This window comes from Ochlerotatus camptorhynchus, unplaced genomic scaffold (assembly GCF_037179485.1).
Source record: "Ochlerotatus camptorhynchus isolate MF236.1 unplaced genomic scaffold, CSIRO-AGI_Acam_v1.1 ptg000055l, whole genome shotgun sequence".
NCBI lineage: Eukaryota > Metazoa > Arthropoda > Insecta > Diptera > Culicidae > Ochlerotatus > Ochlerotatus camptorhynchus.
In genome coordinates this window covers 2741615-2760244 of record NW_027040545.1, presented here as the reverse complement: position 1 = coordinate 2760244, position 18630 = coordinate 2741615, and the positions used below count along the sequence as shown (strand labels likewise).

General features: G+C 37.2%; 1 protein-coding gene across 1 annotated transcript in view; it reads left to right on the top strand.

Moving 5' to 3' along the window:
• The first annotated feature begins 3110 nt into the window (after positions 1–3110).
• The window catches only part of LOC135717379 (dynein axonemal intermediate chain 7), a 46896-nt gene continuing 31376 nt past the window's right edge, over positions 3111–18630 (top strand). The window contains exons 1-6 of the mRNA XM_065239438.1: positions 3111–3174; positions 3384–3659; positions 3983–4306; positions 17112–17290; positions 17357–17550; positions 17644–17970. Of these exons, the coding sequence (XP_065095510.1) occupies positions 3172–3174; positions 3384–3659; positions 3983–4306; positions 17112–17290; positions 17357–17550; positions 17644–17970 (1303 nt within the window). The 5' untranslated portion in view covers positions 3111–3171. The remainder of the gene's footprint in view (positions 3175–3383; positions 3660–3982; positions 4307–17111; positions 17291–17356; positions 17551–17643; positions 17971–18630) is intronic.

The following is an 18630-nucleotide window of genomic DNA, read 5'->3' as shown; positions in this document are numbered from 1 at the left end:
CTTTCAAGTTCACACACAACTAAACAGCAGGATAACAGCTCTATAGAAGCGTAAATAGATATGTAATAAGAGCTTGTCCCAACCGTCACAACAGTCATAAGTAGCTGACTAAGTTCGCCAGATTTGCTTGTATAGAGGTTGAGTAAAGGTTTCCTCATATCGTACCGTATCGTATGCGTGATAATGTTAATAATTAAAAAAATAAAAATTCATAAAAATTAAAAAAAAAAATCTCAAAAATTGCATTTTTTATTTTTTTTTTTTATTATTTGTTCAAAGGGGGGATGTTTCTCAGAGTCTTAAACTATGTTAATCATCGATCAAGTTTCCACTTGCTGCAATGACGGCCTCCACACGCTTCCGGAATGCACGGCAGATTCTAATAATGTAGTCTGGATTAATTTCTCTCCAGGTACGGGTCAATGTTTGTCTGAGGCTTGCTGTACTCGGGTGGCGTTTAGAACAGGCCTTGGCCTTCATGACGCGCCATATTGAGTAATCCAGCTGATTAAGATCGGGGCTGGATGGCGGCCACATATCCTTCGCCCAGAACGGATGATGTTCCTGTAACCATTTCTGAGTGCGGTTCGAGGTGTGGCACGGAGCCCCATCTTGTTGAAATACAACATTTGGCTTCGGTCCGTACTGTTCTTTGATCCACGGAAGAACATACTTACTTGTCGCCTTCTGGAATAAAACACCGGGTCCATTTTTTGCCATCGGAAGCCACCAATCCAAACACCATAACGCTAGCAGGATGCTTTGTCAGATACACGTTCTTGTGCTCGTCGGCCACGTCTTTTACCGGAAGAGAACTAATATACCGGTCGATTCTGGAATTTGATATATTATATTTGATAGTTTTCCTTCTCTTCTCGGTCTAAAACCCTTTTGACGGTCCACCGGGACACTCCCACGGTGATTGAAATGTCTTTTTGCGACATTTGCGCGTGACACAAATGACGAATACGCTGCCACTTCGTCATGGTGCAACTGTCAAACTAAGTAAATCATTTTCATTTAAACACAGCCTACTACCGTATGAGCTATAGGTTACGTGCATGCAAAGAAAACCAAGGCATTGTATGCACAGGTAAACGGGAACCTTATTTTTTCGATGGTGCAAACATTATCACGCATACGGTATAACATTTGAATACAGCTTGAGGCTGTATAAATGAAATGAGTAAAGCGTTTAAATTGCGAAAATTGTTAGTTGGGCATATACAATAACATTGACTTTACAACGACTAAAACCAAATTAAAATAATATTTTAATTCCCCGCATAACGTCAGCTAGTAATAGGTAGCATCCTCTGCAAAGTCTCATCTATAAATATTTTCTACAACTTATCTAGACATATTGCATTATTTTTCACATCCACTTATTTGGCAAAGTGGATGGTATTGTTTGTTTGTTTTTTTTTTCAAAGTTTTATTTAGGTCGTAGGCTAGTTCATCTCCGTATGGACACTGCTCTTATTTAATGAAATGTTTCCAAAAAATGGTCTTTAATTCGAGCTATGTGGCCAATTTATGAAAACTCTGAGAATAATTCCTTGGTTTCTAAAGCATGTGCCAAACAAATCTAGGGAATATGTCAATAGCGGATTCAAATAGAATTGTAAAGTGAAACCCAGTTTTTTTTTTTTATTCTGATAAAATTTCAATAATGTTTTACAAAGAAATGCTACAAAGTTGGGTATACCAGAGGAGAGCATGTTATTAGTATTTTGCAGATAAATTGAATATATAATGTTGTGCAGTAAATTTCAAGGGAATTTAAGAGTGAACCCAACATTAATCATGGGAATTTTAAAAGAACTCTGAAGAAAGCCTAGAATATGCCTATCTGGAAAAAAAAAACATTGACATCAACTTAAGAAGCATGTCAAAGATAAAATTCAATACCTTTAATAATTTGCGTTAATTAATTGCCGCTTATTAACGATATAAATTGTTAAATATTAGATCACACGCTAATCACAACCTGATAACCTTAATGATGAGTATAGTTAATGGTTAAGGAAAACTAAAAATAATAGCAGTTTTAAAATTATTCAAATATCAACAAAACATTATACAGATCATGATTCAAGCAATCAAAGAAATTTTGATTAAATTATTATTTTTTCTAGCATTACTTTAATAATGTAAAACTCAATTCGCTTTTACAAGCAAAAAAATAAACACAATTTTCAAAAAAACCTCCCTAATTAGAAATTAAGATTAAATTTTTTCGTGAAATATAAGAACGCATGAATTCCTGCGTCCCATCCAAGAACAGCCCACGTCCCGCCGATGGTTTCAAAACACTGCTGTAGAAAAAATCTTATAGAAGTGTTAGATAATATCTGGAAAATATCAAGACATTCAAAATTCATTTCTAAAAACAAATCTTTAATCCTTTTAACGATTAAACCCTTGAACCTCATTTATTGTAATGAAATCGTATTTGATATAACTCAAAAGTTCTACTTGAAGCTTATTTTGCCAGAAATTCTTGTGCCGAGTAAATTGTTCAGTCTGCTCCTATTAGCCAGTAGTAACAGAATAACAATTTTCACTTTCTGCTTTCGTGGAAAAATGCAATAATTTTACAAACTTTATTCATATCCGTATGAAATCTCCCACCCCCGGCTGCGAGTTTTCACAAACACCACTTACCATGGGGCAACTATGAATGTAAAACGCAAACCACACCGAATCACGCGTTCCATCGAAATGTCGAACCCCTTTGCCTGTAAGATGCGGCCTACTAAAACAATGCAATATAGCTAAATCCCAAACTCCCGGGGATCAAAGGGAAAAACGGTATGCCTAATTTCCCACCATAATATGCCTCATCGTATTAGACCCAGAGGGTATGCTTTCGGTATCCAGGGAAAGGGGAACAACTGTGTTTATAACAACCGACGCAGCTCACACACGCTATAGGTACCCCTTTGGATTCAGTGCCGAAGTTACAGAAGTTAATGCGTTCGGATATATGGTGATTTTTTTGTTCGACGATTGTCCTTTTCGGTTCAACCGGATCCTTGAGTGTCCCATGCGGTAGAATCTATGTAGTACATAAAAGTGCATAATTGGCCATTTGTTATGTAAAGAAAAGGTGGAACGTGGAAAGCAGCTCGGAACCGCAGTTTAGTCTGGATTCGACTTTTCTCCAAAATGGTAGTTGATATCGATTTTCTTCTTTTCGCTCGAGCTACCCGTATTGCTGGGACAGTCAGAACCAAAAATTAAATTACATCACCGAGTTACAGTGTGTGTTATCTTCTTTGTTTTCTTTCTCCTTCCCCCCCACAAACCCATCAACATTCTCCTCGATTTCCCCATCCCCCTGGGCCTTTGTATTGCTTGGTGTATAATTGTTTACACAGAGTCCCAAAAAGAAGATGTCGAAAAAAGAACGAGCCCGCCTGGAGGCCGAACAGGCCGAGCATCAGCGGATGGAACTCGAACGGGAACGGCAGCGAAAAGTCGAAGAGGAAAAAATGCGCAAAGTTCGCGAGAAGGAGGAAGCCGAACGTAAGCAGGTCCAAGAAATAATCGCCAACAAACTGAGGAAGGTCCAGCTCCAGGATAGCTACAAGTATTTTGCCTTAATTAAAGATGAGGTCAAACATCTGCATGGACAACAGAAGAAGGATCGAGAGGTATGGTTCGTCCGTTTGTTTTTCATGTTTTAGTAACAGCTGATTGCTAGTTTGGTAGAAATTGGGTTCGATTGCTTTTAGCTTCTCTTCACGTTCACATCCTCGCGGTTGGATCCTGTGTTATTCATCTCTGTTTATATATTCACGTAGATAGAATAAGCACACCCTCTGAGTGGTATTAGCTCTAACCAGAAACCACTTTGTCTTGGTTTCGATACGTCTAGCTATATGAGTACACACCGAAGTAGGCTAAATAGTAGACGCGGTGGAGGGGATCGCAGCATCCGGGTCAGATACTCATCAAACACCCATAATTATTTCAGTGGGAGCAGTACATGCGGTGCAATGGCTTACCGAATGCGTTTGATCCTGCGGATTTGAGAAAATATTTGCACATCTGGTGTGATGGCATTAGACTCTACAACGAACGTGAGCAAAATTGGCTCCTGTGCACCAACGAGCAGAGCATATTGACACAAGACGTTAACGTTGCCAACCTGTCACGAGAGAGTTTGAAGCAACAGCAGCCGGAAATCGGAAACGTGTATGCAGCGAAAACCAGGGAAGTTCTCGGAATACTGGAGGAGATAGACGACGCTCTGCACGATACGGATATGACACAGTCGATGATTGATGACTTACACGAGGTACATAATTCAATGGGTTGCAAACATGCCAATCGCTCGGCATGAATCATAAATAGCATAACGCTATGCTAAGCTCTGGCATTCCGATTTGGAGCAAGAATTTATTGAATGTGTGCTGTGCTCGGCAAGCATAGAATGTTAAACGTTTAATGGAAACTAATTTGCCTTTAAGATGAGTAGAGAATGCTTGGTTGGCTCTAGATGCTGTTCCGTTTCTTTTTTTTTTTATACTAACAAACCAGATGGCTGAAAGCAAAGTGTTTTTGTATGAGAAGCATTAGATCGTCAATGTTGTCGCCAAGCTCATTTTCTTTAAATAATCTTCTAGAAAGATAGGTACCTAACGTATTTCAGTATTATTTAAAACATATGTAGCCAGTCAAACGCTGTGCCTTGTGAAATTCGCCTGCACAAAAATCACCGATGAGTTTTTCGGTTCAAACATCAATTCCTGTATAGGATTTTTATGTTATTCATGATTGCTAGCCACTACTCCAGGCCCGTTTCCAGATATATTGATTTAAATCATCCAACAATTCACAAAAATTTAACATTCTGAAAAACTGATATCCGAAAAATAACATTCTTATTTAAAAAATAAAGACACACATTGTTTAAAGAAGTTGTGCTTGAGTTAATTTCAAGCAACTTTATCGAAAAAAGTTTTTTTGTATCCCTTTCCGTTTTCATTTTAGAGAATTTTTCTGAACTGCGTTAGGGTGCACCCAAAAATATCTGTTTTTTAGCTCTAACATTTTTATTTAAAATTGTTCGTAAAAACTTTCCAAAAAGAACTTATAGAAATCGTCAAAATACACAATTTTGCTGAAGAAAGTAAACCTGTAACTCTCGACTATCAAAATATATATAAGATTTTCTATACAAAATAAGCCCTATCAACCTATCAACCACTCAAAATGGAGCAAACGTACAGACATTCTTTAGCCATCGTTTGAAAGGACATACTTCAGTGTATATTATATATGAAACTGGAAAATATATAAGTTAAACTTATATAAGTTCTTCACTCTCAATGACTGTCCCAGTCCGCATTGTGCTCTCTTGCCGTGTGAATCTATTTGCTTTTCGCTGAAGGAAGTGTTACTACTACCTAAAGCTACAACAAATTTAAACAGTACTTTTCAATGCTCAATATTTACCTGTAAAATTTCTACCTTGTTTGACTCTTACTCCTCTTCGATCCTTGTTTGGACCCTACCCGAGGTGATCCTTCTTGGATATCGATTTGGAAAATTCCTCCTCGATCCTTCAGATTCTTATAGTAATCTGCTTGGAAGTCGATTAGGATAAACGAATTACTGTCGCTATGGCGACTTAGCGCAAAAGAAAAGGGCAATCTCTTGATCTCCCTTCGGATGAAATAAATTTGAGAAATCAATTTGATTTGCTCACGGATGATGAGAGTGATCCATCATCCAGGAAAAATTTTAGTAAACTTTCCCGGCTTAATGCCATCAAGGAAAGGGGTAGTTTGGTAAAGAAAAAAAAAGTATAAAATTCTTTCTTAATTTGAAGCCAAAGTTTTTGAAATTTTGGGAGTTTTGGACAACTTACACTATTTGCCATTCCAATGCGTAGGCCAGCAAACAAATTTTCTTTTCGTGTTCAGTATTCGTTCAAGTTTATGTATGTTATGTTTTTGTTTGTTATCTAATTGTTTTTATTATTTATTAATTAATCAATTTATTTAATTAAAATTAAAAGTTAACACAAATCTAATCCGCCAGCAGATATTTTTTGCATTATCCGGTAATTCTAAAGTAGATTGATTTGATGAAGCTCTATTTCTAAGGAGAATAAGGTGGTCTGATGTCAAAAGCAATCTCAAAAATATATCTTCAATATTAACGAGTCTATTGAACTTTCACGCATAAAATTCTCGAAATTTCCTAATCGACTTATTTCGTGTTTCCTGCGCTTCTTCGCTGCACATACCAATTGTTAGCATGGTGTGCTTAATCAATGTCGCTCCATGAATCAATAATTTATGGACCGTTGGCGACAGCGGATATCATCTATATTCAATGACATATGACCTACGCGTTTCTTCTGCGTAAGAATGATATGCTTCGTAGTTGATTTGGTATTCCCGTCGTTGGAGTTTCCCCCTCCAGGCAGCGGTTAAACTATCCGAAGCCCCAGCCGATTGCCTAGTTCTGTGGCAATATACTTTTTCCTGTCTTTTACTGCGGTGTTAGTTTTAGGGACCCGCCAAACAGGTGTTTCCATGCACAACCTATAGGACACTTTAAGAAAAAGCTCCATTGAGCGGATGTACGCATGCAAAGGATAAAATGCATGTTGAAACCGTTCAGGATCATTATCTGTTTCATTTTGATAATTGCTCAACTTTTTCCCAGAACGACCGCAGATGTAACATGCTAGGGACGCTGTTCCGGTAACGTCGCTTATAACTTTCGTGTCTGCCATAATAAAAAGCATTTTATTCGTGACGCTTACAAGTTTTTCACCAACATCACAAATTGATGGTTGTAATTTCTCAATCTGGAATGTTACCAAAATTATAATCAGATTTTTTTCAAATAACAAATTACCTTTTGCTCGAAAACAGACACTTCGGGCTTGGTCAATTCACTTCATTCCTTTTGAAATAATAATTGTATTGGTCTGCACAAAGAAACCGATGAAGGGTACTCAATATCCCACAGTATACCTTGGCCAAAATCATCATTTTATTTTTAACACAGTCGACCCCATTCTAGTCGAAATTCTAGTACTACACTATGTTTGTTTTGATTCGCTACGAAAGTTTGACAGATAAAATAATTTGTTTCGAGGGGTGAATCGATTAGCTTGGGACCAAAGAGAGTACCAGAGCTGAGCCAAAAAGTTGAGCACGTTATTTCGGGACCTTCTAGTCTTAGAGTTATTTCTATGCTAATCTGCCTATAATCGCAAATCAGTCCCATATGGATTTTTGCCTATTTTAAGAACGCTATTCACTATTAATTGGCATCTACTTTTATATTATGTGATAAAACTACGGACTTTAATCAGGAAAAAAATGTGAAAACAACATCAAGTCAGTTTGTCCTATTAAGCAAAGTAATCGCATATCAGTCCCATCCTGGAATGCAATCGTCCAGAGGTCAAGTTACAGTTCTGCTTTTTAAATTGCCATATTTTTCGCTGATATAACAAATCATGCAGCTACATTGGAACTTATTTTAAATTGACAAAATTATCGATTAATTTACTATGATTTTTTTTAATATTTACATAGAAATTGCACATCCTAACTTCAACTGCAATTTTCTCAATGCCTACTTTTTCCATATGGGATTGATATGGGATTATAGGTAGTAATACTGTTGTGAAAATAATATACTTACTCCAAAACGAATAACTGCAAATTCTTACAGGGCTTTTCCCAACTAACAATTTTCACAATGTAAACGCTTTACTCATTTCATTTATAAAGCCTTAAGCTGTATTCAAACACTATACGATATGAGGAAACCTTTACTCAACCTCTATACAAGCAAATCTGGCGAGCTTAGTCAGCTAATTATGGTTGTTGGGACAGTTGGGACAAGCTCTTATTGCGTATCCATTAACGCTTCTATACAGCTGTTATCCTGCTGTTTAGCTGTGTGTCAACTTGAAAGACGCTTATTCAACCTTTTCTCGGTTATCCAATAATCACTACACAGCTTTCTCTTGAAGCCGGGTTAAATACTGTTTACGATTTTTTTTATGGAGGAATTTATTGAGTTTAAATTAGTTACAAGTTATCACCAAATTATTTTACCCTACACAGGAACCTGGAATCGAACTCGAGACGACCGCATTGGCAAACCTTGACACTACCAACTGTGCTATGCCAACACTTTAAACTGACGTAAACAACCCAACAAACAATTTTAGCTGTAGATTAGCTTATAAAACCAAAAATTGGATTATACAGCTAATTTCTGCCTGTATAAGCTAGTATGTAGCTAAAATTGTTTGTTGGGAAATCAACATGCCGTTCTTCAACAAAAACGCTGAGTAGATGCTTTATAATAAGTGCACATGAATCACTTTTCTCGACTAGTTACTTCAGCTTTGTATAGTAGCAAAGTAAAAGCTGTAAAACTGCACACGTCTAAAAATAAACCTAGTTGACTGTGAAAATGCTTCCGAAGTAGCTCTAACACAGTTTATTAGCAGAGTACAGGATGTTTAGTTGTTGAAAAAGCACTTTTGATGTTTATGTTATTCAGCAAGAGTGGTTGGTTGTGTAGAAGCCAACAAATGAGTAATATATTCACTTTATTAGCTTTGTTTTGCAGCCACAAGTTGAAAGTTGATTAGGATGTGTATAAAAGTGACATTAGCGTTTATTGGCTGTTGTTATTCAGTGAGATTGGTAAATTGAATAATGGTTGTGAAAATGTTGAGTAAACGCTCTACAAAACAATTTTGCTAGCTTCTGCTTGTAGCTGTATCTGCAGCTTTTTTCAGCTACTTTACAGCACAACGCTGCAAAAGTTGACTTACAAAGCAGACAATGTTAGTTGGGTTAAATGTCAATTTCTTCATTTAAGAACCTTGCTTTCACAAATTCAACCAGGATATTCAATGTTCCTTTCAATATTAGGATATCAGCTAAGGCTTTGTATGTAATTTCCATTGTGCAGAAATTTACACAAATCGAACTAATAACAATGACCTCGCCTGCTACGATACACACGGGCTGAAACCACTAACATAAGAAGACAACTGTTTAACTGTTATTTTTACCCGAACATTGCATTAGGTCAAATGCAACATTGACAGTTTCTCTTGCGTGAAATAAAATACAACATCACTATTTAAATTCAAAAATTTTATATGTGTATAAATAACGTGAATTTCTGACGAAAGATGAAGGAGAAGAAGAACAAGAGGATGGATAAGGAAAAGAAGTACACTAAGCAAAAGTTAAGAATAACTAACACCTCAAAATTTGCCGTTTGGGTGGTCCTCTGAAAACTATGTTTTGACTGTTTCCTCACAGACAAACAGACGTAACTCTTCATTCTGGATCAATCGCATTTAACGATTGTTTTGAATGGTTTAAATTTCAATTTGACATAAAAGTGGTATTAGAAAGACTTTTAAAGTTTACAAACAAGTTTTTCTTTTAAAATATCGTTTCTACCTGGTTACTCTCCTTTTTCACTCCGTTGAAGGGAACGCTCCCTGGCGTAGTGGTTAACATCCATACCTCTCACGCCAAAGTTACGAGTTCAAATCTCACCTCCGGACAAGTCATGAATGACCCAAGAGTGTTAAAGTGACTATAATAAAAAAAAAACTGTAATTGCAGCATAAAAAAACATCAAGATCTGAATGAACGTTAAAGGGTTCATCGGCCAGGGTTGAACCTTCTAATTACACCGCCCTTACCTTTTCAAATCAAGAGTTCGGAAAGCGAGGGTGGGAAACTTCCACTTTGTATGAAGTTTTCAACGCAGTAGAACGAATTTAAATTAAAGGTGTGAAACCCCAGGAAAACTATCTTCTTCTACTAATAGGAAAGCTACTAATTTGTGGTTTGAAAATCGAACTTCTTACATCGGGTATTATTTATTTCCCCATTTAACTTCAATACAAACTACTACGTTATCACGTTTTTAACAATTTTCGTGTTTTGTCTTCACGCCAAAAAATTCTGAATGTTACTGGCGATGTAAACATCCATGCATGCAAACATTGATACATGTAAACTTCTTTTTCACGTAAACTAGCAGCTTGCAAGAAATGTTGCAAACAAAAGTGGACAGTTGCATACAATATATGAATATTGCATGACATGTTTCCTAAATTTACACGATCTATAATCTAAACTTGTATGATATATGACGCTCCATTTATGTGCATCATAGTAACGGAAATTTACACTACTTTTTTTTATCTGTGTATGTCCTAACTTTGCATGCATATCGGTTTTCAACAAAAGAAAAACATAACCAGCGTGACTTACGGTTCTTCAGGAGGGCGCTGTGGTGGTCGTGGGAACTTACGGACGCAGGTACTGATGAACTACGGTGCTGGTAGTTGTTGGTAATGCTGCGTGGTGGTGAAAATTGCCACCTGATCGTCGATCCGGTCAACCGGGAAGCCTCAGGTGATGGCCTATTTCAATGGCCCCTTTCCGTGGTGCCTTCCAGTAAAAATGGCCGAAATAATGGCCTTATCCAGGGGACGCAATTAAGGATCCCCAGAATGGCTGACACAATGGATGATCTGAGCCTTTGTTCTAGCGACGTGTAGCTCCCAGATTGGCCGAAACAATGGCCGGTCCTAGCCGTCGTTCTGCCTCTAAAATGGCGTACTGGGAGCGATGTGGTGGACCTTACCGCTCGAGAAAATCCCTCATCTGCCGTGGCCTCCAATGGAGCACCCGCAGGGACGATTCCTGGATCAGGGATGTATTTTCCGGAGGACAACAATGTTCACGTGGTATTTGACCATTGAGTAACGAGTTTTGTGGTCCGAGTTCTAGTTAGACGGACGGAAAAAGGTCTCACTTGGCCTGTTCAAGTTGAGATTAGTCTCACGTCACCGAATTTAGGGTACATTTCAAAGGTCATCCATAATATCGATAAAAAGGTTACCTTTTTCCAATTTGCACTCCGGTAATTCCTTGTATTGGAGATGCACAATGGTCCCTTTCTCCGGCACAGCACCCCTAGGTAGGTAATACTAACTTTTACGACATATTCGACTTTGCGCTTCGGTCAGAGAGCGTATAGGGCGTCGTTGTGCCAATTTGGTCGTGGCACATTTCGAGTATGAGAGAGTGATTGCATTTAGATCAAAAATGCCTGAGAAAAATGCAAGTACTTTCGCAGATTACCCGAAGTTGCGATAGTGAAGATATGAACACAGACAAGCAGACATAACACTCTTAAAACGTTCATCGAAATCGTTTTTAACGGTCAATTTAAATGTTTCTTAGTTGGTAGTACCGCCGCTTGTGGTGCACATAATTCCCTAGCGTTTGACGTTTACACACTACAACCATCTGTTGAGTATATTGCCCATCAAAGTACATATATACGACAGATGGCGGTAGGGTTTACATTTATAAATTTTCAATGTGTTGTGTCTGCTTGTCTGTGAAATAACATTGAGGTAACGTTACGATAAATTCAAAACATTGAGAAATATTACGCATCACTTTCAGAAATACTTCACTTCGCAACCGATGAACCATTCTGACGGCCATATGAGTACCCAAGTACCATATAGTCGCAATATAGCTTGTATATTCTTACTTTGCTTGAGTATGGTTAGTTGGGGAATCTGATGAAACTGTCACTTCCTGAAACTGATCCCTTTCGTATTTCTTTCATTCTCCTTTCGCAAACGAAGCGCTCGATGGAATCAGTGGCTTTGGACGTGAGCCTCGTCCTAGATCACCATTGCAATTCAATAACATATGGTGGACATCAAACCGACCAAAAAAGGCGGAATCATATTAGAACCAACCAACCAAGGACGGTCTACGGAAGGAAATTGCCGGTGAAGCACGGAATGAAATACGAAGCGTTAGAGAAAAAGTCCAAGGGATTCCAAAAGAAGCAAATAACGACGGCGGAAGAGCAGAATATGGAGAGAGCTTTCCATTTATTTAAAAAAAAATATCAAAATTACACTAAATACATGCCAGGGTTGAATATATCACAATGAACAATATCCATTTGATAACGGTGATGCATACATGCGGGGCTTATTGTGAGTGAAAGTAACCTCGGAATGGGCGTGACTATTCTGAAATGGGTTGCTGGATCTGCAATAGAGCTATCACCTTCTAACTCCCGGACTAAAGCTGTCTACAATGACCATAAATGCGACATCATGTAGATAGAGTTCTTCCATAATAACACTGCCGGCCAGTGGAGGTTAGAGGGAATACACCCACACACACATATATTTTTAATAACAAAATAACACTTTTACCTCTACTAACACGTACTAACACTAACTTTTCAAACACTCGACTTTTTGTAATAAGTAATCTAAAATAGAAAAAAAAAAATTACAAAGAGAACCATACACTTTTTACACAACGGACAATCTCGATTGTAATAATGCACCGCGCACTTCAAACTTCCTTGAAGTCTTGAGCCAGAAAGATCGAATCAGTCCGACCGAAGTAAATAGAAAGTTCTAGAATTGTAGGGAGCCTACAATTTTCATGTTCATTTTTTGACTCGCCCCCTACTGTTCAACCTGAGAATTATGTTTCTTCCCTAATTTGGATTTATAGTGTAAGACAAACTGGAGAAGACCCAATTCATTTGCTTAGAAAATGAACACAGATGGCAGCACTTGACTACCAAATGCAAGGTGCGTTGAAAGGAGTAGCTCTCCCGAATAAACATGTATTATAAAGCTATTATACCATTTATCATTTTATGATTATTCAAGTAAATAATATGATGATACATGTTATCTTGCAGTAACTGTAAACCTAAGATAAAATGGATCATATCGATGATAAATGTTATGATAAAACAAGATCTTACCATTACCTTAATAGGTCGTTAAGTATAGTTACCATACAAAAAACCACTTTTTTTCAAACAAAATGTTCGCGAAAGTATTCAGGAAACAATCGTTGTATGATCTTATTTTCTTCTGTTATATTATAACATATATCGTTCCATACTGGTAAAATTATAAATAATGTGTATGTACCGTGGCTATATCCGTTATTACTATTGAATAATAATATATAATAACAAAACTATAACGGGTATAATTTTGGGATAGTAATATTATAAGGAATTTATAATCATGACGATACCCGTTATAATTATCGGAAAGTAATGAATAATAATTATAATAATCTTTCAACCCAAATAAAATAAAAAAATAACATTATTGAAATTGATTTTAGCTTTATTTTCTGCTCGTTGTGCGGTTTTTTATGATAAACATAGAAAAAAATTATATAACAAAAACAATAACAAAAAACCATCGAGATTCTCGTTGAAAAAAAAAACCAAGTAAGATGAGTAAAATTAAATTAAATGCAGATTAATTTCTGCACACTTTCTTCAAATTGGAGATCTTCCGAGGCCGTTCGAATTGTAGCGGCATTCTCAGGGCCTACCCGAATAGCGGTTCTTTCAGCAACTTTATCTGTGGATAAACATTAAAAAATTATATTAGTCTGATGATCCATTCAAGCAATTCTTTCTTAACACATGCGTACCCAACCTTTTCAGCTTCGTCATTTATAGACCGACTTCGATTAAACAGCATTACCGCTTGTTACCTCTAATTTATATTGATTTAGCTTATTTTTCCTTATTTAATTGTTTTTTAATTCTTGGTTTCAAATCGATTAAAAAAACAACAAACAAGAATGAAGCATAACCATCACAAAATCTAAAACAAGAGACAATTCCCGATCGATTGGAAGTTGTTTTATCAAAGTTGGTCTAATAATGACGAAATTAGAGCCAAGATTGATTCTTTAGGCGGAAAAGGTTTGGCACGTATGGGTTACTTAATAAATATCGGTACAGTTGAAAACCGGAAAAATATACTAGTGACAGTTGATTTTATTCTCCATTTATATGTACTTATACACAATGTCGGGAATAGTGCGCTGTAATCCTACAATGATGCGCTATACAGTGCAATACTTCCGACACTATTTATAACGTACAGAAAAAGAGTAAAATCGAAAGTTTTATCGATCTGTTTGCTGAACATAGCTTGGAAAGTATTTACATGGCCGTGGGGATGCAAAGAGAAAGTCGACAAATATAATCTGTCAATGTTACTTAGGACCTAACGCAATGTTCAACTTGAATTAGTTGAAGTGAATAAATAATTTTGTTTTATATTCCAATCGGACCCACGACTATAATTCTAGATAGAGCTATAATTAAGGCGTATCAACCTTTCTAAACAATGACTTCTCTCGTTGATTTATAGGAGCTTAAGACACGGCCATACAAACCAACATATCCATCGGATAGGGGAACTCTTCCCATACTCGTTGGTGATGTTGATTTTACAGCAAGAACCATGACTTTCGAGAAATAATCGAGAGCTGTTACGCCCTAATTCCAGCTCTATTTAAAATTATATGCATTAACCCTAATTATAATTTTCAAACCTTATAAAAAAATAAAAAGGTGAATAACTAACCTCATCCTTTATGTCCTGTCGATTCAGCTCGGTGGCAGTATTAACCTCCAAATTCTGCCTCCGTTTTGGGTGTTTCGAAGGTGGGTTTTCTATAAATGAAAAAAAACATTGTCAGTCTGTTTCTGCAGGCAAAACGCGCAAAAATCGTGGCCAAAGGAATTCCAATGGCGACTGTTTCATCGTTTTGTTTTACGATGAAACAGACTATATTGATTAAAAATATTAAATTATTGCTTACCTCGCTGCGGCTGCTTGGCTCTGAGTTGTGTTCCTCGCTTCGGATGAGGTTTTTGGTTCATCTTTGAAATTTTTTTCTGAACGCCGACGACGATGGAAACGCGACTTTTCACTTCACGCGTCGAAAAAATAAGACCGTGTCGTCAGCCGTGATGCCGAATTTCTTTGATGTGTTACTAACACACTGAAACATTTGTACACAAAATTGTGTAATAGTGTATGTGACATGCACTTCAACCATAACCGTTATACTCCATGTACAGTGGGATGATACTCATGTAAGGTAGTAGTTGTAACAGAATTCAAGGCAATCAAAGGGAGGATTATAAAATCAGGCGTAACATTTTATAACGGCACAAAAGCTTTTGTAAACAATAGTTGTAAGGCCTTTTACACGCGAACCCAAGTACGCACACGTAAACCAACAACATCATCGGATGGGTAAAATTTTCCCCTTTCCTATAGTTGTATTGGTTTGCGTGGGCGTAGTTCGGTTCGCATGTAAAGGGCCTTACAACTTTTGTATACAAAAGTTTTTGTGCCGTTTTCAAATGTTACCGCTGAAATGCAGATGTATAGTGATAATATTTTAGAAAAGTGTACACACACTAGAAAAAAAAGATAACATATGTAATTCAACATATTATGCGGAATGAATTATATACGTTATCTTTTCTGCTGGCATTTATGTATTTGACTTTAATAATGCCAATACAATTATTATTATCATTCAATTGTGCACCAGTATTATCCTCGGATTAAAACCCGATCAGAAATGTCGAGCTGTTTTGTTATCGACGTCGATTTTAAATAATACAGCAAACATTTGACCGATTCTTCAATCAGAGCCAGTATTAACCCGAGTTGGAGCTAGCCGTCATATATCAACGAAAAAATAAATTTATCATATCATATGGTACATAAATCTTGAAAAAACTACATAATACTATATATTTCATATTCAGGGAATCATTACCATATCTAGAATGCTCCGTTTATTGTTATATATGGTTGAAATATTTTTTGGCCATACCATCCCATTATTCACGGATTGTTTATCTTATGGTAATTATAACAGGAATGGATAACTAATAATAGTGATCTTTCAGCTTATGGTATATTTCTATTCGGGCTATGTTAGTGCACTTGGCAAAGTCAATGCAAATGGGTATATGAAACCAACGGTTACAACCTCTATTTTAGAAGGAGTTGTTAACAAATTTCATTGCAAAAGTGAGAGAATTTGAATAAATTTAACTTAAAATAAAGAAAAACGTTTGCCCCATGTTGAGTGGTTGACAATTGAAAAGGGCCTATTTTGTATAGAAAATATTAAATATATTTTGAATGTAGAGAAATACAGATTTACTTTCTCAGGCAATGCTTGTATTTTGACGATTTCTAAAAGTTCTTTCAAGACAGATTTACGAAAAATTTTAAATAAAAATGTTAGAACTGAATACAGATTTTTTTGGGTGCACCCTAACACTGTTCAGTAAACTGCTTGAAATTAACTCATGCACAACTTCTTTGAACAATGTGTGTCTTTATTTTTTTAGTTTAGTGTAGTTTTTGGATTTCAAAATATTAAAGGTTCATCCTAATATTTGAAAACACCAAAAGAAGGAAAATTTTAAGTATAACAACTTCACTGAAGACACTAAACGCCTAAATCCTAAAATAAAAATACTAAAGATTTTTGTCTTACTAAATTCCAATCCTGTTCATTCAGAGAACTCAATTGAAGTCCTGTAATGTTTTTTCTAGGGGAAAAGTCAGTTTTACTAGACTACCGGTCGAAGAAATCAACACCCAGCCAGCAGCAAACATCCATTTTTTTTTTCCCTTGATTTGTTTTCCGTCGATCTTGTTTTCCGTGCTGAGCACCAATGCTACCGACGCCAGGAAGGCAGCTCCCACACCTAGACCCTACCTATCGACCCATCAACTCATGAACCGGGGACCAACGGCTTTACTTCCCATCCGAAGGAAGGCGTGATCAGAGATGTTATGCCTCAGAACATCCCGGCAGCGCCGACTGGGATTGAACCCAGGCCTGCTGGGGTGAGAGGTAATCACGCTTACCACTACACCACCAGCGCCGCTTGAAACTTCCATTCACTGGAATGACCGTAATTCGATTCAATTTTCAGCTCACTAATTTTACAATTTATTCCTTAATCAAAACCAAAACGCAATTGTATCCCGAAAACCAACAACCACATTCGAAGCACCAAAGTTGGGAACTGCCAGAGCGCTAGGATTACGTCTTAATTTACCACAATGGCAAATAAAACTTTTATTGGTCGTTTTCCATTTAAAACACAAACCCCTAGGGAAGTTCACTCATTTCCATATCTCGCTCCATCTCTCAAACTGCCCGCAGATGAAAACCGAATTCCGCCGGGTGCTGGCCAATTACATCGACGAGTTCGCGTACAAAATCCTGAGCAACATCAACCGGGACATGGCACTGAGCGGCCTTCTAGAGGTGACCCACAAATTTGAATCGGATGTGTTCAAAATGCAACTGTACGGACTACGGGATATGCCAACACCCCAACTGTAAGCCTCAAAAAGCCAGAAATTACAATATGGGATATTTCAATGTTTTATTACTTTTCCACGTAGCAATCCAAAGGAGAAGGCCAAAGAGGACAGCAAACACACTGATATTGATTTCCCACTGTTGGGATTTCATCTGGTGCTCCCAGCTGCCGTAAAGTGCCATCACTCGGCAATAAGAGGTTTATGGATAAGTTATGACCATTTCAGTGACTATTGCCCCAGCTACGACATGCCCTACAGGCAGGATCATCGAGCTGGTAAATTAATATGTCCCCCCTGTTCTGTACATTATCCTTGTCTCCATGAAGGAATGTTGTCTTTATTTATTTTTTTCATCCGTCCGATATCAGATCTGCGTATTATTAGCAGAATCGAGTGGAAGAAGCGGAAGGAGATCCTGAAGGCAGTGTACGAAGAGCCCCGGGAGAAGCGCCCGGACGACTCGGAGGAGGACGAGCGGGCGGGACACGATATCGATGTGGACAAAATTTACACCGAACACGCCGACGAGCTGATGAAGAAGGAGCGCGCCAAAAAGGGAACCAAGGCGCTGAATCTTTTCGAGCACGACGTGAACATGAGAAGCCATCGCATAATTGCCGGTGTTTATTGCATCGATTATCTGGAACAACCGATGCAGGAGGTCAAGATTGCGAAAAAGTCGCTGCTGAGGACGGGTGAGTGTGAGAGGATAAATGGCAACTGGTGATTGCCAGTTTTTAAGGGGAACGGAAGAGTGGCTCGAATACAGATATCAGGAGATTCAATGATGATTTCATTTTCACAATGTCTTGAGTTGCGTTGTTGGTTGCGAGCGTCGTACACAGCTAAAAATTAATTTTCATATCACATCAAATCGTATCAAACATATGGTGCCAATCATTAATACATTGCATGAACTGACATTACGCTGCTATTACTGCATTTCTTTATTTTTGTGGCCATAAAAATTACATGAGATTTTTGACATGATTGAAGTGCATCGTCTTGGATGTAATATTAAAATTTATTTTTTGCTGTGTAAGAGAAGTTTTTGTATTTTTCATATTGATTTTTGCCTGTTATACTTATGTTTCATATGCTTTTGATAGCGGTGTTTCATATATTGCAATTGAATCCAATTATTTTTCAATTGTACATTATGTATGTATGTTGTTGCATTAGAAACTGCTAATGTAGTGAATCTATGCGGCACATGATTTAAAAAGAAATAGTTTCGCTAATAACACCACCCCGATTATTTTACGACCGTCAATTAATCTTTAAAATGTTAAGAATTCCGATAGTTTATTATAATTCCTTAAGTTTTAAAATCTGTAAGATCTTAGGCACTGGTG